At 42.7% G+C, this 25072-nt stretch overlaps 1 protein-coding gene across 3 annotated transcripts in view; it reads right to left on the bottom strand.

Annotated features, from left to right (window-relative positions):
- Window positions 1-25072, bottom strand: part of golga4 (golgin A4) — a 246147-nt gene that overhangs the window by 204958 nt on the left and 16117 nt on the right. For 2 of the 3 annotated variants that reach the window (XM_072263075.1, XM_072263085.1), the window contains exons 2-3: window positions 14358-14456; window positions 6793-6891 (exon numbers count right to left, since the gene is read on the bottom strand). In XM_072263075.1, coding sequence (XP_072119176.1) covers window positions 6793-6891; window positions 14358-14456 — 198 coding nt within the window. The remainder of the gene's footprint in view (window positions 1-6792; window positions 6892-14357; window positions 14457-25072) is intronic. The other variant, XM_072263094.1, reaches the window with a different exon arrangement.

The raw sequence follows: 25072 nt of genomic DNA, 5'->3' as shown, positions 1-25072 counted from the left end.
TTAAAAACTGATTTATCAAGTTGCAAAATAATGTCCTATTACTTAACATCTAAAAGGTAGCACAGCACAACCATGTCTGCAGAAACCATAAAGTCAAAAGAGAACTAATCCCACCTGCATGATGCATATCTCTATTCCCTTTCTGCTCAGACTTCTAAATGCTTTTTAAACATTGCTATCATATCTGCTTCCACCATTTCCCCGGTAGCACTTTCCAGGCACACACCTCCTTGTTTTAAAAAAATAGCTATATATGTCTTCTTTATACTTTCTTACTCCTCCATTTCACAGTTTGAACCTATGTCTACTAGCGTCTGATGTCCATCCTGAGGAAGATCTACCTTATCTATGCCTCTGATCTTGTACACTTCTACCAAGTCACCCTTCCAGAGAAAACAACGCAAGTTTGTCTAAGGGCTTCAAATAGTAAATTCTCTCAAATCCAAGGAAAATCCCCATGAATGTTTTCTGTGGCCTCTCCATATCCTTTCTGTAATGCAGTGACCAGAATTACACATATTACTTCAAATCTGCCCTGACCAATTTCATAGAGGGGCAATATGACTGCCAGAAATCTCTGCTCAAAGCCTTAATCAATAAAGGTAAGTATGTCATAGGCCTCCTTTAAACCCTGTCTACTTAGATTACCATTCTTACCTCTGGACTTGCACACAAAGATCCCTCTATGTATTAGAGCTGTTAGGTGTCCTTCCATTTATTGTATACTTTGCTCTTACATTTGACCTCTCAAGTGCCACCTGCCCGGAATAAAATTAATTTACCATTTCTCTGCTCACATTTCTATCTCGTCTACATGCTGCTGAATCTGTGACAGCCTTCCTCATTACTCAACTTCACCAATTTTTGTGTCTACTAATTTGCCCACCTGTATGTTCATCAAAATCGTATATCCGTATCATAGAGGTCCCAGCACTAATCACTGTCAAATGCCACAAGTCACAAACCTCTAATCAGAGTAACACCCCTCCACTACTATCCTCTATCTTCAAAAGCCAAGCGATTTTTTTTATCTATTTACCAAGTCTCCATTGATCTCATGTGCCTTAATTCTCTGGATCAACCTGCACAAGGGACCTTGGGGAATGCTTTACTAAACTTCATGTAGACAACATGCACCACAGTAGCATATTGACAAGACGCTATTATCGCTTGTGCGTTGTAGTTTGAAGTTCAATTCCAGCATCATCTTTAAGGAGTCCGTATGTCCTCCCTGGGTGCTCCAGTTTCCTCCCACAGAGCAAATACATACCAGGTAGGTTAACTGGTCATTGTAAATTGTCCCATCATTTGGTTAGGATTAAAATCTGGGTTGCTGAGGCAGCATGGCTTGAAGAGCTCTATTGCTAAATAAATAAACAAAGCCCACTGCCCTACTTTTAATTGTCTTTGTCACCTCCTCAAAAACCCACTTAAGTTTTTCGGCACAAACTCCCACATACAAACCCATGCCAGTTTGTGTAATCTATGTCTATGCTTTTCCAGATGAGAGTGGACCCCATCACTAAAAATCTTCTCCAATAATATCCCTACCAAGCATTTAAGGAAATATGCCTTCTATCCCCTGATCAAGCATGCCATACATCAGAGTTGCATCCTTCATAGAACTATGGACTTAGACACAAAGATCTCTCATTTCATCCACAATCCTTCATGCTTACCTTCAACTTCCAAAATCAAAACCCTCCTCCTCACTGACAATATCTCTCTATGCTTATGACTTTGTGGCCAGGTACAGCTCAAACACCATCTATAAAATTCACTGATGACAGCACTGTTGCTGGCAGAATCTCACATGTCAATAAGAAATATACAGGAGAGAAAGAGTTTGGCTGGGTGACTGGTGTTGCATTTAACATCAAGACCCAGGAATTAACTATGGACTCCAGAAATGGAAAGTCAGGAGAACACGTTGAAGGGTCAGCAGTGGAAAGGATGAGCAGTTTTAAGTTCCTGGGTGTCAAAAGAGGCTGTAGTTGATGGTAATCTCAGCAAGCTCTGTCACAGCAAAACCCTCCCCAGCATCAAGGACATCATCCTCAAGGTAGCAGCATCCATCATTAAGGACCCTGACCATCAGGGTATGCATTTTTCTCATTACTATCGTCAATGATATGAGATGATATGGATGCAACGGGAGGCAAGGATCACTAAAAAGGTAGTCCTGAGCAAACCAGCGGGCCTAAAGATAGACAAGTCCTCTAGTCCTGATGGAATGCATCCCAGGGTACTGAAAGAAATGGCAGAGATCATACAGGGTTTGGTGATAATTTACCAAAATTCTCTGGACTCTGGACAGGTCCCAGGAGATTAAAAGAAGGCGACTGTCCCGCCACTGTTCAGAAAAAAAAGGATGTAGGTAAAAGACAGGTTAGTTAAGTCAGTTAGTTTAATATCTGTAGTTGGAAAAATGCTTGAAGCTATATTTAAAGAAGTAGTGAGGCATCTAGAAAGAAATGGATCCAACATGCAGACGCAGCATGGATTCAACAAAGGCAGGTCCTGGCTGTCAAACTTACCGGAGTTCTCTGAGGATATAACAAGTGCAGTGGATAGAGGGGAACAGATGGCCATTATTTACTTGGAGTTCCAGAATGCATTCAATAAGGTGCCACATAAAAGACTTATAAAGATAAGGATGCACAGAGCTAGTGGTGATGTATCAGTGTAACGTGCTGTAAGGATTCACTGCTAATGTAATGGCTTCTTTGTAATGTTTCACTGCTAAAGCTAACGTAATGGCTTCTCTGTAATGTTCACTGCTGAGGTAACGGTTTCTCTGTAGCAGCAATTTTTGGGTTATGGCTGGAGATAACAGGACTGTGGTATTGCATGTTAGCCAATCGGAGATTGTTGCTTTGTCTTGTGTACCTGGAAGGACGTTTATTCATGGTCTTTTGTCGAGGAAAGATGAAGAGGGAAGACGCATGTGGAGAGGGCTGGTAGAGCACCGGACGGAGTGGACTGGGATCTGACGGGCCGAAGATTGGCGACGCTCGGAGGAGACCGATGGTGGAAGAATGACTACTGAGTGAGCTCCAATGTGAATTTTGGACTTTTCCTTGAATTGGGCCCTTTTTTTATATTTTCATTACTAACCCTATATTCGGATTAAGATTCATAAAGTTCAATCGTTTAATTGCATATGGTGTACTGTCTGATATTTTGCGTTCTGGGTTTATAACTAGGCGGTACATTACAGAGCATCCACACAAACGTGATTTCCAAGTTTGGCGGGGCCAAAGGCTGTTTCCCCTGGATGAACACGAACTGGGCGACCCTGAGGGTTACATTAGCATGGATCGAAGATTGGTTAACTAATAGAAAGCGGAGAGTTGGGATACATGAGTGTTTCCCTGGTTGGCAATCATCAGGGGTTGGTGCTGGATCCGTAGCTGTTTACAATATACATTAACGGTCTGGGAAATGGGGCCATGTGTAGTGTATCTAAGTTTGCTGATGACACTAAATTGAGTGGAAAAGCAAATTATGCAGAGGATATAGATAAGTTAAGTGAGTGGGCAAGGGTCTGGTAGATGGAGTACAATGTTAGTAAATGCGAGGCTACCCACTTTGGAAGGAAAAATGGAAGATCAGGTTAGTATTTAAATGGTAAAAGATTACAGCATGCTGCTTGGGAGTGCTTGTGCATGAATCGCAAAAGGTTGGTTTGCAGGTGCAGCAGGCTCCCAAGGCAGCAAATGGAATCTTGGTCTTCATTGCTAAAAGGATTGAATTTAAGAGCAAGGAGGTTATGCTGCAACTGTATAGGGTACTGGCGAGAACACATCTGGAATACTGCGTGCAGTTCTGGTCTCCTTACTTGAGCAAGAATATACTGGCTCTGGAGGCGGTGCAGAAGTTCACCAGGTTGATTCCAGAGATGAGGGGGTTAGACTATGGGGAGAGATTGAGTCGCCTAGGACTGTACTTGCTGGAATTCAGAAGGATGAGAGGAGTTCTTATAGAAACATAAAATTTTGAAAGGGATAGATAAGATAGAATCAGTAAAGTTGTTTCCACTGGTGGGAGAAACTAGAATTAAGGGATTCAGGGGAGAAACTGCTTTTCCCAAAGAGTGGTGAATTTGTGGAATTCTCTGCCCAATGAAGCAGTGGCAGCTACTTCAATTAATATATTTAAGACAAGATTGGATAGATTTTTGCATAGTTGGGGAATTAAAGATTATGGGGAAAAGGCACACAAGTGGAGATGAGTCCATGGTCAGATAAGCCAAGGTATTATTGAACGGCAGAGCAGGTTCAAGGACCAGATGGCCTACTCCTGTTCCTATTTCTTATGTCCTTATGTTCAAAGAGACGGTACAGGAGCGTAAAGACCCACACTCAATATTTTAGGAACAGCTTCTTCCACTCTATCAGATTTCTGAAACAGCCCATGAACACTCACCCACTATTACTCAATTGCACTATTAATTTTTTAATTGTGACTGGACTTTTAAAATTATATCTTTGCACTGTACTGCTGTCACAAAAGCAAATTTCAAGACATAGTGAGAATAAACCTGATTCTGATTTTGAAATAAAACTGCATTTCTCATTATTCTGCAAACCAGAGGATAGATGTGTATATTTATTTATATATACACATTTTTTTCCTCTCTCTCTCTCCTTTTTCTCCCTCTGTCCCTCTCACTATACCCCTTGCCCATCCTCTGGGTTTCTCCCCTCCCCCTTTTCTTTCACCCTAGGCCTCCTGTCCCATGATCCTCTCATATCCCTTTTGCCAATCAACTATCCAGCTCTTGGCTCCATCCCTCCCCCTCCTGTCTTCTCCTATCATTTTGGATCTCCCCCTCCCCCTCTCAAATCTCTTACTAGCTCTTCTTTCAGTTAGTCCTGACGAAGGGTTCGGCCTGAAACGTCGACTGTACCTCTTCCCAGAGATGCTGCTTGGCCTGCTGTGTTCACCAGCAACTTTAATGTGTGTTGCTTAGTAATAAACAGATCACACAAAGGAGAGCTGGTGGATGTGTTTACTTGGATTTTCGCAAGGCCACTGACATATGTCCCTCTGAACCTTGAGGCTGTGTCTCCTAGTTCCAGTCTCACCTACCATGGGGGGGGGGGGGGGGGGGTTCCGGGCCTGGCTGCAAAAGGAGGAGGTTTAGGCATGAGAGTAGCAACTCCATCCCATAAAAAAACCAGTGTGACAGAAACGTCAGAAGTTCCAAAGACCTCATCCCTCGCAGAGGAAGGATCTTCAAATATGGGCTATACCTTGAAAGACTGGCTTGGGACAAAGGACTCTGGTGAGTTGCTTTCAGCCTATGGCACAATAGAAGTGACAGGGTGGTGAAGAAGTGACTTTTATACCCTTGACTACCAAAATTTATAGAGTATTCAGTTTTTTGTATTCTTTTAGCTCTAAGAATACTTCAGCTTAAGAGCTGAAGGATTCTGCAATCGTTTCCAACAAGTGTTTTCTGAACTTTGAATGGTTTGCATCAAATTTTAAGGTTCACAGTTCTCGACTAAATGCTAATTCCATCTAACCTTCTATTAAATGTTAAACACCTCAATTAAATTATACCTTAATTGCCTTTACTTAAAGGAATCCAAATTGATGCAAGTAGTTACCTCAACTTCATTAACAGCCATATAATTTTGATCAATCTTCGTTGTGCTCCCATTGAAGTCAGTACCTTTCCTGCACTAGAGAATCCAACACAAAATTCCGGATGGGACCTCCAACAATTAATGTTGATGTTTTTGGGGGAAGGGAGGGGGGTGAACGGTCAGTTAATAACTCTCACATAGTGCAAACTCTGGGAAGTTTGCACAATGTACCAAACTTCAAGATCTTTTCAGCCCATCAGTCCAATTAAACACAACACATCTGAGGGGTCCTTGTGTAGCCCAGTGAAGCAACAATTTTCGTTATCCCAAAGTAGAGGCCGTGGGTAACAAGGGAGTTAGAATCCAGTTAATGCTACAAATTCAATTGACATAGCAACTCTATTTACCAAGTCTTGTTCAACGTCTTTCAAAGGGAAAAAATTCTGAGAAAGGATCCAGGACGGAAACATTCGCAGTTTTCTTTCCATAGATACCACCTGACCTGCTGAGTGTTTCCAGCAACGTCTGTTTTTGTATGAAACAGGATTTTCAAAATGACGTCTTAAAGAAATGCGGCTAATGTCGATAACTGCTAGGCCAAGGGGCAAGCTTCTGCACTCTAGCGTTCTATAAATAATTGTTAGCATTTACAATTACACTCCTTGACAGACATTGTCAATTGGTTTCAATTTAATGTTACATCAGATGTACTACAGTAAGGCAACAAAATAGTCATTTAATAGCTCAGTCTATCTAAGTTTAATAAAATACACAACATAACCAAGCTCAAGATGTTAACATTAAGTTAGTCTTTGCTTTGATGTATTAATTTATAAAACATGCATTTGTGGATATTATTCACATCAGCTAGTATTCAAAAGCAATACCTGGTTAATATTCTACAGCAAACCATATATTGATTATTTAAGGGTTTCATTATTCTGTTGGAGGTAAGAGCTTACAATTCCCATATTTGAAGTTCCCATTCTCCAAATCTGAACAGACACTTAAAGCACTATTTGGGTATGTTTGCAAAGTAGACATCAACAATACTTATTGAAACCCCTAGATAAACTCAAGGTTCAGTACTAAATGCCTTGGAAAAAAAAATGCAAGCTTCAAGCAACATAATTTTCTCTTCCAAAATGCTTCTCCTACACTACCATGGCATTGCTGGTAGGGTGGGAGGACTCACCACATTGATATTCAGCGGTTTAAGCCGCTTGATGCTTTCCAGAGCAAAGATAGTGTACTCAGAGAGAAAAGCAGGCTCTGTTATCATCTCGGCCAACAGCTGTCTCGTTCACAAACAGAAAGGGAAACAAAGAAATACTCAGGAAATTATGGAAATCTCAGTAATAAAATAACAATGCGTTAAACCATATGTTCCATACATTCTATTAGAATTTGACTTTTCTAAAGATCCATTGAGTTGGACAAAAGAAAATCATTTTTGCACCAGTGACAACATGTTCTAGATTCCTGTTATAAACAAGTTACAACGATCTCCAGACATTGCAAAAGGACAATAAGGATTTGCAGCTGAAATAAGTAAAATAGTCAAGCACCTTCAAACCAAGTAACATCGTGGACGTTGTTTAAAAGGGAGCAGCAGCAAAAGCATCTTGATCTTTTACGTGCAAAAGGAACTCTCATTCAAATAACTACCAAAGTTTCTGAAAGTTTCTCTTATTAAAACCACATCACCTGACTATTCCAGCATTAACAGAAGCTTAATTCGCATGATATGCTTTATTTAAGCCCAAACTAAGCATGAGAAAATCTTCCACTTTTCAGGAATACTACTACTGTTCAAGTATAAACAGCAAAAAAGAAAAAGGAAAATATAAATATTAAATTCTTAATAGCCAAAACAAACCAAGAGCAGAGAGGCACAAATATGCTTCAAATAAAAAAGCAAATTAGAAAAAGTCATCAGCCCAAATATTATACCAAGTTATATCCAGACACCTTTAAACTTCATGACATACAGATCTAGCATGTTCAGGTCTTATTTTTGATTCACCATTAAACTGCAAACCCAGGGATTCTTTAGTAAAGTGGAAACTCATAAGACCATAAGATGTAGGAGCAGAATTATGCCACTTGACCCACAGAGTCTGTTCCACAATTTGATCATGGCTGATACGTTCTCCCTCTTAACCCCATTCTCCTACCCTTTGATGCCCTTACTAATAAAGAACTTATCTCTGCCCATTCTCCCAATCTGTCCAAATCATTCCATAGACTACATTTCCTCAACACTACCCATATATATCATCCGTAAACATGACAACAAAGCAATCAATTTCATCATCCAGATTATTAACATATATTGTAACATTAAAAGTAGTGCACCCAACATTGATCCCTGTGGAACACCACTAGTCCAAAAAGGTTCCCTTTATTTCCACTCCTTGCCAATCAGCCAATGCTCTATCCATGCAAGTATTCTTCCTGTAATACCCTGGGCTATAATTACCCTGTAATACCTTGTTTAGCAGCCTCCTGCACACCACGAAAATCCAAGTAAACAACATCCTATGATTCTTCTTTGTCTATCCCGTTTGTTATGTCTACAAAGAATTCCAACCCTTAAGGAAGCCAAGCTGACTTAGACCCATTTTATCATGTGCCCCCAAATACCCTGAAATTACATCCTAAGCAATCAATGCCATCATCTTCCCAACCATTGAGGTCAGACTAACTGGCCTATAATTTCCTTTCTTCTGCCTCCCTCTCTTCTCAAAGAGTGGAGTGACATTTGCAAATTTCCATCACTCTGGAACCATGCCAGAACCTACTGATTCTTGAAAGACCATTACCAGTGGCTCTACAATCTCTTCAGCTATCTCTTTTAGAAACCTGAGATGCAGTTCATCAGGTTTCAGACCCTTCAGTTTCCCGAGCACCATCTCCCCAGTAATAGCAACTGCACTCACTTCTGCACCTTGACACCCTCGAACTTCCAGCATACTTCTATGGTGAAGACGAATGCTAAGTACTCAGTTTGTTCACCATTTCCTTGTCCCCCTTCCTATCTCCCCAGTGTTATTTTTCAGCAGTCCAATATCTATTCTCCCCCCTTTACTCTTTATATATCTGAAAAAAACTTTTGGTATTATTTTTGATATTATTGCCTAGCTTACTTTTAGAATTCATCTTCCCCTCCCATGTATTTTTAGTTACCTTCAGTTTGATTTTTTAAAATTTCCCAATCCTCTAACTTGCAAATAATTTTTGCTCTATTATATGCCCACTCTTCTGGTTTTATGTTGGCTTTGACATCCCTTGTCCCCCACGACTGTGTCTTCCTGCCTTTAGAATACTTCCTCTTCCTTGGGATGTATCTACCCTGCACCTTCTGAAATGCTCCCAGAAACTTCAACCACTGCTGCTCTGCCATCTTCCCTACTAGTGTCTCCTTCTAATCAGCCTTGGCCAGCTCCTCTCTCATTCCTAAATCCCCTTACTCCACAACAATACTGATACATCTGACCTTAGCTTCTCCCTCTCAAATTGCAGGGTGAATTCCATCATGTTATGATCACCGTTTTCCCAACGGTTCCATTGACTTAAGCTCCTGAACCATATCTGGTTTATTTCACAAAGTTGCTGTCTCCTCGTGGGCTCAAACACAACCTGCTCCAAAAAGCCATCTAAGAGGCATTCCACAAACTCTTTCTCTTGTGATCCAGCATCAACTTGATTTTCCCAATCTACCTGCATATTGAAATTTTCCATGACTAATATAACATTGCCTTTTTGGCATGTTTCTTCTATCTCCCGTTGTAATTTGTAGACCATATCCTGGCTACTGTTTGGAGGCCTGTAAATAACTCCCATAAGGGTCTTCTTATCCTTACAGTTTCTTAACTCTACCCATAAGGATTCCTCGTCATCCAATCCTATGTCACCATTTTCTAAGATTTGATTTCTATTTTACCAGCTGAGCCACTCCTCCTCCTCATCTGCCTACCCGCAAGTCTTTCTAATAGATTGTATAGATTGTGTATCATTGGTTACTAAGCTCCCAACTACAATTGTCTTTCAGCCACGTCTCAATGATACCCACATCAAACCTGCCAGTCTCTAACACTACAAGATCATCTACTTCATCCACCTTATTTTGTATTGTGCATGCATTCAAATGTAACACCTTCAATCCTTTATTTGTCATCCTTTTCAATTGTGTCCCCCCTTACACTGCAACTCATCAAACTGACTGAATTTTACCCCATCATCTGCCTGTCCTTCCTGACAGTCTCACTTTCCACCACCTGTGCTTGCAAACCAAAATCCCAATCCTCAGCCCTAGCACTCCAGTCCCCAACCCCGTGCCCAATTTGAAGCACAAAGGGATTTGGGAGCCCTCATGCAGAATTTCCTAAAGGTTAGTTTGCAGATTGAGTCTATGGTGAGGAAGGCAAATGCAATGTTAGCAATAATTTCAAGAGGACTAGAATACAAGAGAGGCCTCACTTGGAGCACTGAGAGCAGTTTTGGGCCCTTTATTTTAAAAAGGATGTGCTGAAACTGGAGAGGGTTCAAAGGAGGTTCACGAAAATGATTCCAGGATTAGCATTTGTTGGCTCTGGACCTGTAGTCACTGGAATTCAGAAGAATGAGGGATCACCTAACTGAAACTTATCAAATGGTGAAAGGACTTGATAAGAGTGGATGTTTCCGACGGTGGGAATGTCTAAGACCAGAGGACACAGCCTCAGAATACAGGGGCATCCTTTTAGAACAGAGATGAGGACGAATGTCTTTAGCCAGAGAGCAGTGAATCGGTGGAATTCTTTGCCACAGGCAGCTGTGGAGGCCAAGTCTTTATGTATATTTAAGGCAGAGGTTGATAGATTCTTGATTGTTCAGGGCATGAAGGGATATGGGGAGAAGGCAGCAGATTGAGGCAGGAAGGAAAAATGGATCAGCCATAAAGAAGTGGCACAGCAGACTCGATGGGCTGATTAGCCTGATTCTGCTCCTATAACTTATGGTCTTATGGTCTAAACATCCAATGACTCTCGTCTAGCCTGTCTGTTATTTCCTCAAAGTATTCCAACACTTGGGCAAGGAAACCATGCTGACTTCAGCCTGTTTTAGCGTGAGCCTCCAAAGGGCCCAAAACCACTTCCTGACAGCCAAGAGTTTTTTTTTCCAATGTATACACTTTAGTTTCTTCCTGGAGTTTAATTATCTCAGCTGAAATGTAATTTGAAAGTATACATCATAACAAGCATCTGAAATACTTTATTAGCAGTCAGCTCCAAGTTAAGATAAAAACATTATAGATACTTCCGAGCAGTCATCGTTAAATGTACAAGATCCTGACGGTTCCTAACGGTGTGATCAAAGCTTCATTTGGGAGCATCTGGAACTTGGGGTCATATCTCTCACTTTATACTTGCAATGACACAGGAGGCTGCCATCCAATCCACTACCTTCCGTTCTCACCCTCCATTTTCTACCATCAAGCCAACTGCATATCCAATTAGCCATACCTCCCGAATCCCATGCAACCTAAAGAAACCTTAAAGGCCTTCCTGAATTCCATCTAAACCACACCTACCTTCCTGCCCTCATCCACTTTCTTGGTCACCTCATCAAAAAACTCAATGAAGTTCATAAGACATGGTCTCCCTTGCACAAAGCCACACTGACTACTGCTAATCAGCCATCCTTCTTGATATACGCATATCTTGTTCCTCAGAATCGTCTGACCCTTCCCTCCTACATAGCCGCCCTCCATTTTTCAATCATCCATGTGTCTACGTAAGAGTTTCTTAAATGCTCCGAATGTATCTGCATCTACCACCACCCCTGGCAGGGTGTTCCACCACTCTGGATAAAGAACTTAACTCTGACATCCCCTCCGCCCAACCATACTTTCCTCCAACTACCTTAAATCTATGCCCTCTTTCACCTTATTTTTTTATTTTTATCCATTTCTGCCCTTGGAAAAAGTCTGGCTACCTATGCCTCTCATCTTGATCACCTTTATCAAGTCACTTCTCGGTCTTCTTCACTCCAAAGAGAAAAGCCCTAGCTCACTCAACCTACCTTCATAAGACAGTCTCTCTACAGGGCTGGCTGGTGGTGCAATGACATCGGTGCCAGACCCAGGAGCAGAGGTTCCCAAGATCAAAACCAGTCGGGTCCGCTCCCGAGTACGCTTTCCAACCGTGCCGGGTTGAATGTCGAGATTACAACTCGACCTCATCAAATAAAGGGGAAAATACTGCAAAAATGTCTGTGTGAGGAGTGGCACGCCACACACTCTTTCTCTCACTCCGCGCCTTGTAAAAAGCCATGAAAAAGACATCATCACAGACGTGCACAGACGCACACGCACAGACCCACACGCATGCAGGCACATGCCAAAAAAAAAAAGACATTTCCTCTACTTCGGGCAGCATCGTGGTAAATCTCCTCTGCACCCTCTCTAAAGCTTCCACATTGTTTTATAATGGGGCAACCAGAATTGAGCACACTATTCCAAGTGTGGTCTAACCACTGTTTTATCAAGCTACAACATTACTTCACAGCACTTGAACTCAATCCCCTTACTAATGAAGACCAATAAACCATATGCCTTTTTAACAATCCTATCAAGTTGCATGGCAACTTTAAGGGATCTATAGTCATGGTCTAAAAGATCCCTTTGTTCCTCTACACTGCCAAGAATCCCGCCATTAACCCTGTATCCTGCCTTCAGAGTGGACCTTCCAAAATGAATCACTTCTGACTTTTCCGAGTTGACCTCAATCTTCCACTTTTCAGCACAGCTCTGCATCTTGTCAAAGCCCCAACACAACCTACAATAACCCTCCACACTATCCACAACTCTACTAACCTTTCTGTGAACACAAAACATACGAACCCACTCTTCCAATTCTACATCCAAGTCATTTATAAAACTCACAAAAGAGCAGGGATCCCAGAAGAGATCCCTGCAGAACAGTACTGGTCAGTGACCTCCAGGCAGAATACTCTCCATCTATACCACCCTTTGCCTTCTATGGGCTATGTTTCTCTGGATCCCATGCCTCTTGACTTTCTGAATGACCCTACCACAGGAGTGAGGGCTTCCGTTGGTCAAAACTGACCATGAATATGCATCCTAGCTGTCTAGATATGCAAGCCTGGGTAGTACAATATGGAAAACAGGCTGTTTGCCCATGTAGCAAGTTCTCCCTCTCCACGCATCTGATGAACCCAAAGGAATGGCAGAGACCAATACAGCTTGTATCAGCCACATTGCAGGAATTGCCAGTCAGCATTGAACTCTATGCAGGACTCCCTTAGACTTCAGCTCCGGACTTGTCCCCCTCACGGTTTACTCCTGAAGCCTTCCCCATGAGTGGGTATAGCCATAAGGCAGTGAAGCTTTGAGATCAGGGTTTTTCCTTTACCTAGGTGAGCTGCCAACCCCCATCTCCCCTCCCACCATGGGAAACTTTACTAAAATGCATATAAACACCACTTCCACCTCGTGAGGCTTGACCTGTCCCTCATAAAGCCATATTGGGTATCCCTAACCTTAATCAGACCATGCTTCTCCAAATGCTTGTAAATCCTGCCTCTATGAATTCTCTCAAATAATTTGCCCACCATTGAATTAAGACTCACTGGTCTACAATACCCAGCATTACCCTAACTCCCTTTCTTGAGCAAAGGAGTAACATTTTCCACCCTCTAATCATCAGGTACTATTCTTGAGGCCAGTGAGGACACAAACATTATCCCCAAAGGCAAAGCAATCTCATCCTCGCTTGCTGTTGTAACCTGGGGTATATCCCATCTGGCCCCTCATATTAGCCATTCCCACCTGGGAAAAAGTCTCTGGCTATCTATGTTGCCCATCATCTTGTACACCTCTGCAAAACCACCACAGTACTGAAAAAAAGTCTTCATTTCAGACTTATCTATACTGTCAGGCTCCGTGCACTGATTTTTCAAGACCCAAATCAGCCCTACTCTTTATATGGTTCTTCTTCTGCCTTTAATATACTGGAAAAATCACCTATGGATTAACCTAATCTACCACTTTCCTTTATTTCATTTTTATGCATCCCCTATATTTTTTATGGTCTTGATGGGTTTCCAACCTACCCCCCCACCTTTGGCTCTCTATAGCTCCCATATGGTTCCTTTATATCATTGTACCATATGCCTGTAGATGACTCAAGTCCAAACAATGATCCAGGAAACAACTCCTCAGCCATGAAAAGGAGGCAGTTATGGAGGACCATATCAATGACCAAATGTAGCAGACATATACTTCTGTAGTTAGGGGAAAAAATGTCTCGTCTCTTGAATATGACATAAAATAGTATGGTCCTTTCAGAACCTCCAACACATTGGCTTTGTGTTTATTGCTTAATGTCATTCTTCAGTAAACAAGTGTAAAGGAGAACAAAATGATTGCTACTCAGGATCCAACAAAACAGACACACAGTATAAAGAACAAAAAATATACAAATGCAAAAACAATCTGTAAGAAACAATATACAAGTAACTGTTTGTGGTTGCTTAGTCTGATTGTACGTACGTAAAGTTACAGCACTCAAGATCAGAACTGAACCCAGGATCCCTAAGCTATGAAGCAACAGTGCTATCATTCTGTGGAAGCACCATAGCAACAAATAAAAGCAGTCAAGCTGCATACTAAGTGGCTGCAAACAGTTCAATGTTAAAATTAAATATAAAACATCAACATTGATGCATATTTTATCTTAAGAAATTTGGTCTTACCTCCTTGTCACCTGGAGTGAAGGTGTCTTCATTAGACTGGCCTGACAAGGGTGAGTCATGGATCCTATTTCCTGCTGCTGGAGTGGACCTTGGAGTTATCTAAGGGAAAACAGACTATTTTTAAGGTTTTTTTTATATAAAAGTTAGTAAATAGTCTTGCACTCGCAACTTCAGGATTTTTATTTTACTAATCTCAGAAATTATATTTGCAAGCCTCTTAAAATAAAGAGGCTGCGAAATGAAAGGATTACTGACTGACTGATTATATATACAAAAGTGTCGTTCCTATAAACAATTGTAAACTCGGTGAAATTTTAAAATGTTGTTAAATCAACAAATGAATCCAGTTTCAAATATACCTTTGACATCTTGCCCATATATTCATAGTATAATGCCTATAAAAAGTATTCACTCCCTTTGGAAGATTTCATGTTTTATTGTTTTACAACACTGAATCACAGTGGATTTAATATGGATTTTTTGACAATGAATAACAGAAAAAGACTCTTTTGTGTCAAAGTGGAAACAGATCTCTGCAAGTGATCTAAATGAATTACAAACATAAAACACATGATAATTGATTGCCCAAGTATTCGCTCCCTTTAATATGACACACCAAATCATCACTGGTGCAGCCAATCGGTTTTAGAAGTCACCTAATTAGTTAAATGCAGATCACCTGCGTGCAGTCAAGGTGTTTCAATTATTGCAGTAAAAATACATCTGTATCTGGAAGGTCCAACCACTGGTGAGTCTGGAGATGGATATAAGGAAATTTCTAAGTCACTGAATATCTGTTGGAGTAGTTAAGTCAATCATCAAGATATGGAAAGAATATGGCACAAAGCTATAAACCTGCCTCAAAACTGAGTGACCGTGCAAGAACAGGACTAGTGAGGGAGGCCACCAAGAGACTAAGGACAACTTTGAAGGAGTCACAAGCTTCAGTGGCTGAGATGTGAGAGAGTACACATAAAATAGAGACAGGAAAGGTGTATCCACTGGTAGGTAAGAACTAGAGGACATGTCCTCACGGTTCAGGGGAGTAGATCTAGAATGGAGAAGAGAATGAACTGCTTTTCCCAGAGAGTGGTGAATCTGTGGAATTCTCTGCACAATGAAGCAGTGGAGGCTACCTCAGTAAATACATTTAAGACAAAGTTGGATAGATTTTTGCATAGTTGGGGAATTAAAGGTTATGGGGAAAAGGTAGGTAAGTGGAGATGAGTCCATGGCCAGATCAGCCATGATCTTATTGAATAGCAGAGTGGGCTCGATGGGTCAGATAGCCTACTCCAGCTCCTATTTCTTATGTTCTAAGAAATTGAAGAGAACACTTGAGAGAAATCAGGAAGGCAAAACGAGGATCCAAATTTGCTCTGCATAAAATATGGTCTGATCTTCATCTAAGTCTTCAATAACAGACAAACACAATCTGCCTAAAATAACACACAAACAATCGTACTTCTTGTCAACATTGAGTACACTATTTAAACTATCACAGTCTAGGTTCAAAAAAGAATGTGAACCTCTGGGGTAATGCCTTCTACAAAAACTATTTGGAGTCAGTTGTTCCAATCAATCAGATGAGATTGAAGGTATGGGTTGTAGAGGTGCCCTGTCCTATAAAAAGACAGGTTACTGACAGACCCTGCTCTTTTCAAGAAAGATCTGTTTATGTGCACCATGCCTCAATCAAAACAACTTTCAGAGGACCTTAGAAGAAGAATTGAAGAAATGCATGGAACTGGAAAAGGCTACAAAAGTATTTCTAAAGACCTGAGTGTTCATCAGTCCACAGTAGGAGAAATTGTCTATAAATGGAGGAAATCAGTACTGTTGCTAATCTCTCTCGGAGTGACCATTCTGCAAAGATCACACCAAGAGCACAACATGCAATGCTGAAGAAGGTGAAAAAGAAACCGGGGTAACAGCAAAAGACCTGCAGTAGTCTCTAGAACATGCTAGTCTCCAATCATATATCCACTATAAGAAAAACACTGAACAAGAATAGTACGCATGTAAGGACACCATGGAAGCGACAACTGCTCTCCAAAAATAAACATTGTTACACTTCTCAAGCTTGCAAAAGACCACCTGGATGTTCCACAACACTTCTAGGACAATTTTCTGTAGGTAGATGAGACAAAAGTTGAACTTTTTTGGCAGAAATGCACACTGCTATATTTGGAGGAAAAAGGGCACAGCACACCAACACCAAATCCACATCCCAACTGTGAAGCATGGTGAAAGGCCCTCACACTTCCTCCCTCACTACCATTCAGAGCCCCAGACGTCCTTCCAGGTGAGGCAACACTTCACCTGTGAGTTGGCTGGGGTGATATACTGCGTCCGGTGCTCCCGATGCGGCCTTCCGTATATTGGCAAGACCCAACGCAGACTAGGAGATCGTTTCGCTGAACACCTACGCTCTGTCCGCCAGAGAAAGCAGGATCTCCCAGTGGCCACACATTTTAATTCCACATCCCATTCCCATTCTGATATGTCTATCCACGGCCTCCTCTACTGTAAAGATGAAGCCACACTCAGGTTAAAGGAACAACACCTTATATTCTGTCTGGGTAGTCTCCAACCTGATGGCATGAACACTGACTTCTCAAACTTCCGCTAATGCCCCACCTCCCCCTCGTACCCCATCCGTTATTTATTTATTTACACGCATTCTTTCTCTCACTCTCCTTTTTCTCCCTTTGTCCCACTGACTATACCCCTTGCCCATCCTCTGGGATTTCCCCCCTCCCCCTTTTCTTTCTCCCTAGGCCTCCTGTCCCATGATCCTCTCACATCCCTTTTGCCAATCAACTGTCCAGCTCCTGGCTCCATCTCTCCCCCTCCTGTCTTCTCCTATCATTTCAGATCTCCCCCTCCCCCTTTCAAATCTCTTACTAGCTCTTCTTTCAGTTAGTCCTGACGAAGGGTCTCAGCCCAAAATGTCGACTGTACCTCTTCCTAGAGATGCTGCCTGGCCTGCTGTGTTCACCAGCAACTTTGATGTGTGTTGCATGAAAGGAGCATCATGGTTTCGACGCAAACAACATGGTTTCGAGTTGCTTTGCTGCCTCAGGGCCTGGATAGCTTGCAATCATTGAAGGATCAATGAATTCAAAATTGTATCAAGACATTTTACAGCAGAATGTCAGGGTAGTGGTCTATCACCTGAAGCTTAATAGAAGCTACAAGACAATGATCCAAAGCTCAAGAGAAAGTCAACAACAGAATGGCTTAAGAAGAAACTGTGTTCTGGAACAGCCAAGTCAGAGTCCAGACCTTAACCCAATTGAGATGCTGCAGCATGACCTGAAAAGAGCTATTCATGCAAGATATCCCAGAAATGTTGATGAACTGAAACAGTTCAGTATGGAGGAATCGTTTAAAATGCCTCCTCACTGTTGTGCAAGTCTGGTCAGCAGCTACAGGAAATGTTTGGTGGAGGTTATTGTTGCTAAAGGAGTTTCTATCAGTTATTAAATACAAGGATTCACATAATTTTTCCAGCCTGGGCTGTCACTAATTAAATAATGTCTTCAATAAAGTCATGAAAATTACAATTGTTTGTGTTATAGTTTAGACAGATTGGTTTGTCTATTATTGTGACTTAGATGAAGATCAGACTACATTTTATGAGTAATTAATGCAGAAAACCAAATAATTGAAAAGGGTTCACAAACTTTTTCTTGAAACTGTTGGTATTTGGATAGATAGGACCTGATTAAGGATAGTCAACATGACTGTGTTTGGTTGGAGTTTTTCCCAAGGAGGTTACCATAAATGTTGGAGGAAAGGTGCTGGATGCTACCTACGTAGACTTTGGCAAGACCTCTGACAAAGTCCCACGTGGAAGGCTGATGCAGGCCTTCATTTGCCATTCAAAAAGCAGCAAATTAAATTCAACACTGGCTTAGCAAGAAAAGACAGTGATACTAGATGGTTGTGTTCTGGCCTCTAGAGGTGCTGTTCATTTTGTATGAACATCACTGTATATCAATCTGGTTTTCACGGCATAGTTATGGAACATTGTGTATATTACACTGGTTAACACCAATTGTGAAAATAATCAATGGTATTTGTATATTCAGGCACACAATAATCCTATATTGAATTTATTTCCTACTAGACAACAGGGTGACCCGTTCGGGCACCCTTTGAGAGAAGGGTAGTGCAGTCCGATGTGACAAGAATGAACATTAAATTTTCCTGAATGCTATTGGTATCACTTTGCTTTGGAAACTGAAGTAGAAGACCTCAGTTTATTAAAGAAGAACAACACATAGCAAAGCAAGTATAGCTGCTCCTCATTTAACAAAGGACACTTTTGATGGCATCATTTCTGGTTAATCTGACACCCTTGTGCCTCTCGTTGTCATTCTGGAGACGTGCAGTTCTTTCATCCGCCGTCTCTTCGTCTCTTCTGTTGTTTGTTGTTTGTCTCTGATCCTGGAGACATACATGCCTCTCGTCCTCTGTCTCTTCTTCTCTCATCTTTTTTTGTCCTGACTCTTTGATCCTGGAGTCGTGCAGCCCTGGCCTTATCTGATTCTTGTTCTCTCCCTCTCCTTGCCGCTTCCCGACGACGTTTGGCATCATCTCTTGACCATAATGTCCCCCTTCCCTTTCCACGCGGCATAATTAGGCTGACAATTTTTTTTTACCCTAATGCTGGACAGAAGATACGAAGCAGTAACACCAAAGGATGCTAATTATTCTTGATGTGGTTGGTGCTCTCCTAAATGGATGTGATATTTTCACCATTGTCCTTTGACTGCAGCAAAGGGTTTTATGGGTGTCTCGGAGCATGTCATTACAATAAGATTTAATTATCTCTTATTGATGGGTGGCAGTTAGATCTGTCCCAATCCTGCACATGCTGATGGTGATTAGCAGAACGTGACCCCTCAAAATAGAGCTGCCCTGCCCTTTTGCTCCGGTAGGTGTCGCTGCTGAGGCTGGCCGTGTGCATGCGTCGGGCTGTCGCATCCCGATTTCCAGGATGGCGGATCAGCTCTCGGGTTAAAAGGGAGCCTGTTGATTTTTGGTGAATGAGCAATGTTATACGAATATATAACCCTGAACTTTGCCTGCATTCTGTAAGTTAGCGCATTTTAATTTGATTTAGCCAAAAAAAAGTGCTGCTGTAATGCACCGTTTGTGCTAATTGGAGGTGACAAACAGACATACAGAGCATGAGAGTTTTAGTAATATATAGATTTTACATATTTTTCTGCAGTTTTACAAGTTCTCATTGAAAACCCTGAATAAAGTTTCCAGGTCAGTTGATTTTTGAGATGGTGCTTAACCCCTACCTAGCTTTGTATATGCGAACTGCGAGGGCATTAGATTGACTGGTGGTTTGTGACTAATGGTGTGTTGCATGGATCTGTGTTTATCAAAGATCTAGATGACAATGTGGTAACCTGGATCAACAAATTTGCAGGGGACACCAAAATTGGGGGCATAGTGGGTGGAGAGGAACGTTATCAAAGCTTGCATCCGGATCTTGACCAACTGGAAAAATGGCCTGAAAAATGACAGATGGATTTAAATACAGACAAGTTTCCTCCTCTTGAAGTCAATAATCAGCTCCTTGGTCTTGCTTAAACTGTGTGAGAGTTGTTATTGTGGCACCACTCAACCAGATTTTTAATCTCTCTCCTATATGCTGTCATCACCTTGATTCAGCCAATTCCAGTGGTATCGTCTGCAAAATTAAATACAGCACTGGAGCTGTGCTTAGTGGGGGCAAGGTGCTCCTTGTGGATATCGTGCAGGAGATGCTGTTGCCAATCCAAACTGACTGGGGTCTGTAAGTGAGAAAATAGAGGATCCAACTGCACAAGCTGGTACTGAGGCCAAGGTCTTGAAACTTACTGAGAGCTTTGAGGGGATGATAGTGTTGGATTCCAAACTGTAGTCGATAAAGATGTGGAGGCATTAGTAATGACCTTTCAAGAATCACTACAATCTGGAATGATTCAAGATCGAAGAAGGGAGGCAAAAGGCAGAAAATTTTAGGCCAGTTAGCCTGACTTCAGCGTTTGGGAAGATGCTAGAGCTCACTGTTAAGGATGAGGTTTCCAGGTACTTGGCAGTACAAAATAGGCCAAAGTCAGCATGGTTTCCTTGGGGGAAATATTACCTGACTAATCTGTTGAAATAATTTTGTGGCAGTAAAAAGCAGGATAGACAAAGGAGAGTCAGTGGGTGTTGCTCACTTGGATTTTCAGACGGCCTTTGACAAGGTGCTGCACACAAGGCTGCTAAATAAGAGCCCATAGTATTACAGGAAAGATACTAGCATAGATAGAAGATAGCTGACTGGCAAGGAGCAAAAATGAGAATGGGGGGTGCATTCCTTTTCTGATGGGCTGCTCGTGACGACTGGTGCTCTGCAGGGATCGGTGTTGGGACAGCTACTTTTCACATTATATGTCAGTGATTTGGATGATGGACTTGATAGCTTTGTGGCCGAGTTTGCGATGACAGAAAGATAGGTGGAGGGGTGAATAGTGTTGAGGAAGGAGGGAATCTGCAGAATGAGTGAGACATATTAGGAGAATGGGAAAAGTAGCAGCAGATGGAATACAATTTAAAGAATTATATGGTCATGCACTTTGATAGGAGGAATAAAGATGTAGAATATTTTCTAAAGGGGGACAAAATTCAGAAATCAGAGGTACAATGAGCTTGGAAGTCCTCATGCAGAATTCCTTAAAGGTTCACATACAGGTTGAGTCAGTGGTAAAGAAGGCAAATACAATGTTAGCATTCATTTTGAGGGGACTAGAACATAAAAGCAAGGATATAATGCTGAAGCTTTACAAGGCATTTGTCAGACCACACTTGTTTTGCAGCAGCAATTAAATTAGTAGTGCAAAAAGCCAACAACAAAAAATGAGGTAGTGTTCGTGGGTTCATTTATTATCCATTCAGAAATCTGCTGACAGAGGGGAAAAGTTATCCCTAAAATGTTGAGTACCTCCACCCTAATGGTAGCAATAAGAAGAGGTCACCTCCTGTATGAATGGGGTCTTTACTGATGGATGTCGTCTTTGTGAGTGTTACATACCTCATGGGTATCTTGTGACTGTCTTATGACCATGATGTAATTGAGTATCTGATGAGCATGATGTACTGGTCTTGTGGAGGTCATATGATGTAATTTTCCCACCGGTGAGGTCACGTGATGACATGTTCTCACCAGGTATATAAGGGGAGACCCCTGGTGTGACGCAGTTAGCTTTTCCAGTTGAGTTTTAAGTTTAGTTCGTTATTTCATTCGTCAGATACTCCGTTATGCTGCGTATTCATCTTATGACGCAGTTTCATTTTAAAGTGGAATTCTACTTTCTATTGTAAGTAATATTGGAGAGTGAAGACCTTACTAAAGTACAGGAACTCGCAGAGTCGGGTAAAGCTGATACCGTTCGGCGGTTTCGGAGAGAATCTACCTTTATTGAATCTTCATTCAAGAAATAGTAACCTGCATGAGATATCCTCTGCTAAAGCAGGAAGGATTGCACAGTGTCTATTCTCCAGAGGAAAAGGTCAGTTCCTTTAAACCGTATTATTTCTGTCGTTGTGAAACCTGTGGACAAGGCAGGTTCTGGCTGGGATCAGCAGTAACGTCATGACTTCGAGGAATTCTTTACTTTAGGAAAGTCTCTCCTGACTGTATAAATCCCTTGGACTTTCGAATTTACCATTCTAAGAACTGTAACAACAGGAATTCTGCAGATGCTGAAAATTCAAGCAACATACATCAAAGTTGCTGGTGAACGCAGCAGGCCAGGCAGCATCTCTAGGAAGAGGTACAGTCGACGTTTCAGGCTGAGACGTTTCGTCAGGACTAACTGAAGGAAGAGTTAGTAAGAGATTTGAAAGTAGGAGGGGGAGGGGGGAGATCCAAAATGATAGGAGAAGACAGGAGGGGGAGGGATGGAGCCAAGAGCTGGACAGGTGATTGGCAAAGGGGATATGAGAAGATCATGGGACAGGAGGCCCAGGGAGAAAGACGGGGGGGGGGGGGGGGAACCCAGAGGATGGGCAAGGGGTATATTCAGAGGGACAGAGGGAGAAAAAGGAGAGTAAGAGAAAGAATGTGTGTATAAAAATAAATAACAGATGGGGTACAAGGGGGAGGTGGGGCATTAGCAGAAGTTAGAGAAGTCAATGTTCATGCCATCAGGTTGGTGGCTACCCAGATGGAATATGTGTTTTTCCTCCAACCTGAGTGTGGCTTCATCTTTACAGTAGAGGAGGCCGTGGATAGACATGTCAGAATGGAATGGGATGTGGAATTAAAATGTGTGGCCACTGGGAGATCCTGCTTTCTCTGGCAGATAGAGCGTAGGTGTTCAGCAAAGCGGTCTCCCAGTCTGCGTCGGGTCTTCCACCCCCACCGATGACCCCTTCTCCTGTCTTCAACCCTCCTCTTCTTCATGGACACCCCACTCTGGTCTTCTGCCTGCTCTGGATCTCTTTATCGCTAACCGCCGACGGGACATCAACCGTCACGACTTCACCACATCTTGTTCCCATTCCAACCTCACTCCTTCCAAACGCTCTGCTCTCCACTCCCTCCGCACTAATCCTAACCTTACTATTAAACCGGCCGATAAGGGGGGTGCTGTTGTAGTCTGGCGTACTGACCTCTACCTTGCCGAGGCACAGCGACAATTCGTGGATACCTCCCCTTATTTACCCCTCGATCGTGACCCCACTAAGGAGCACCAGGCCATTGTCTCCCACACCATCACCGACTATATCCGCTCAGGGGATCCCCCATCCATTGCTACCAACCTTATAGTTCCCACACCTCGCACTTCCCGTTTCTACCTCCTACCCAAGATCCACAAACCTGCCTGTCCTGGCAGACCTATTGTCTCAGCTTGCTCCTGCCCCACCGAACTCGTTTCTGCATACCTCGACACAGTTTTATCCCCCCTTGTTCAATCCCTCCCTACCTATGTTCGTGACACTTCTCACACTCTTAAACTTTTCAATGATTTTAAGTTCCTTGGCCCCCAACGCTTTATTTTCACCATGGATGTCCAGTCCCTATATACTTCCATCCCTCACCAGGAAGGACACAAAGCTCTCCGCTTCTTTTTGGATTCCAGACCGAATCAGTTCCCCTCTACTACCACTCTGCTCTGTCTAGCGGAATTAGTCCTTACTCTTTCCGGCGCAGACGTAGGCGCATGACGTAGCGCGCCAAGGTTTAAAAACAGATCGCCATATACAGCGACCGTCGTTGTAGCGGCCATCATCGGAGTGGACTGAGTCAGAGTGGGACGGCTTTGGCTCAAACAAGCTTCGGCGAGAACAGGCAAAGGCCAGGGTAGGTTCCGGTAAGTTTTTTTGTTCAGACTGTTATGAGTAGAGAGAATGCCAGGCAGGATGGTGGAATGCTCCTCCTGCAGGATGTGGTAAGTCAGGGTGCCCTCCGGTGTCCCTGACAACAACACCTGCAAGAAGTGCATCCAGCTGCAGCTCCTAACAAACCACGTTAGGGAACTGGAGCAGGAGCTGGATGACCTGCGGATTATTCGGGAGAATGAGGAGATTATAGATAGTAGCTACAGGGAGGTAGTTACGCCAAAGGAGCAGAGGAAGGGAAATTGGGTCACTGTCAGGCGAGGGAAGAGGAAAGGGCAGGCAGAGCAGGGTTCCCCTGTGGCCATTCCCCTCAACAACAAGTATACCGCATTGGATACTGTTGTGGGGAATGACTTACCTGGGACAAGCTGCAGTAGCTGGATCTCTGGCACCACCGAGTCTGGCTCTGCAGTGCAGAAGGGAGGGGGGAAAGAGGAGAGCGGTAGTGATAGGGGACTCGATAGTTAGAGGAGCAGGTAGAAGGTTCTGTGGTTGTGACAGAGAATCCAGGATGGTTTGTTGCCTCCCGGGTGCCAGGGTCAAGGATGTCTCTGATCGATTGCATGACATTCTGAAGTGGCAGGGTGATCAGCCAGATGTCGTGGTGCATATCGGTACCAATGACATAGCAAGGAAGAGTGAGGAGGTCCTGGAGAGTGAGTATAGAGAGCTTGGTAGGAAGTTGAAAAGCAGGACCTCGAGGGTGGTAATCTCAGGATTGCTACTTGTGCTACATGCCAGTGAGGGGAGGAATAGGATGCTCTAGAGGATGAACAAGTGGCTGAGGAACTGGTGTAGGGGGCAGGGTTTCAGATTTCAGGATAATTGGGACCTCTTCTGGGGCAGGTGGGACCTGTACAAGAGAGACGGGTTACACTTGAACTACAGGGGGACCAATATCCTTTCAGGGAGGTTTGTTAGTGCTATGGGGGAGGCCTTAAACTAGATTTGCAGGGGGATGGGAACCAGAGGGCCAGAGCTGACAGTGTGGCTGGGGTGAAAATAAATAATGTTAAAAGTTCAAGCAAATCCGCTAACAGAAAGGTTGTGAATGGTGGTAAAAATCTTCTGAGGTGTATATACTTCAATGCTAGGAATATTGAGGGGAAGGTGGATGAGTTGAGGGCGTGGATTGACACGTGGAATTATGACGTTATAGCAATTAGTGAAACTTGGCTACAGGAGGGGCAGAACTGGCAGCTTAATATTCCAGGGTTCCGATGTTTCAGATGTGATCGAGGCAGAGGAACGAAAGGTGGGGGAGTAGCATTGCTTGTTAGAGAAAATATGACAGCAGTGCTCAGGCAGGACAGATTAGA

This window comes from Mobula birostris, chromosome 1, assembly GCF_030028105.1.
Source record: "Mobula birostris isolate sMobBir1 chromosome 1, sMobBir1.hap1, whole genome shotgun sequence".
NCBI lineage: Eukaryota > Metazoa > Chordata > Chondrichthyes > Myliobatiformes > Myliobatidae > Mobula > Mobula birostris.
Note: the sequence above shows the minus strand (reverse complement) of the source record. Positions and strands in the feature narration are given on the sequence as shown.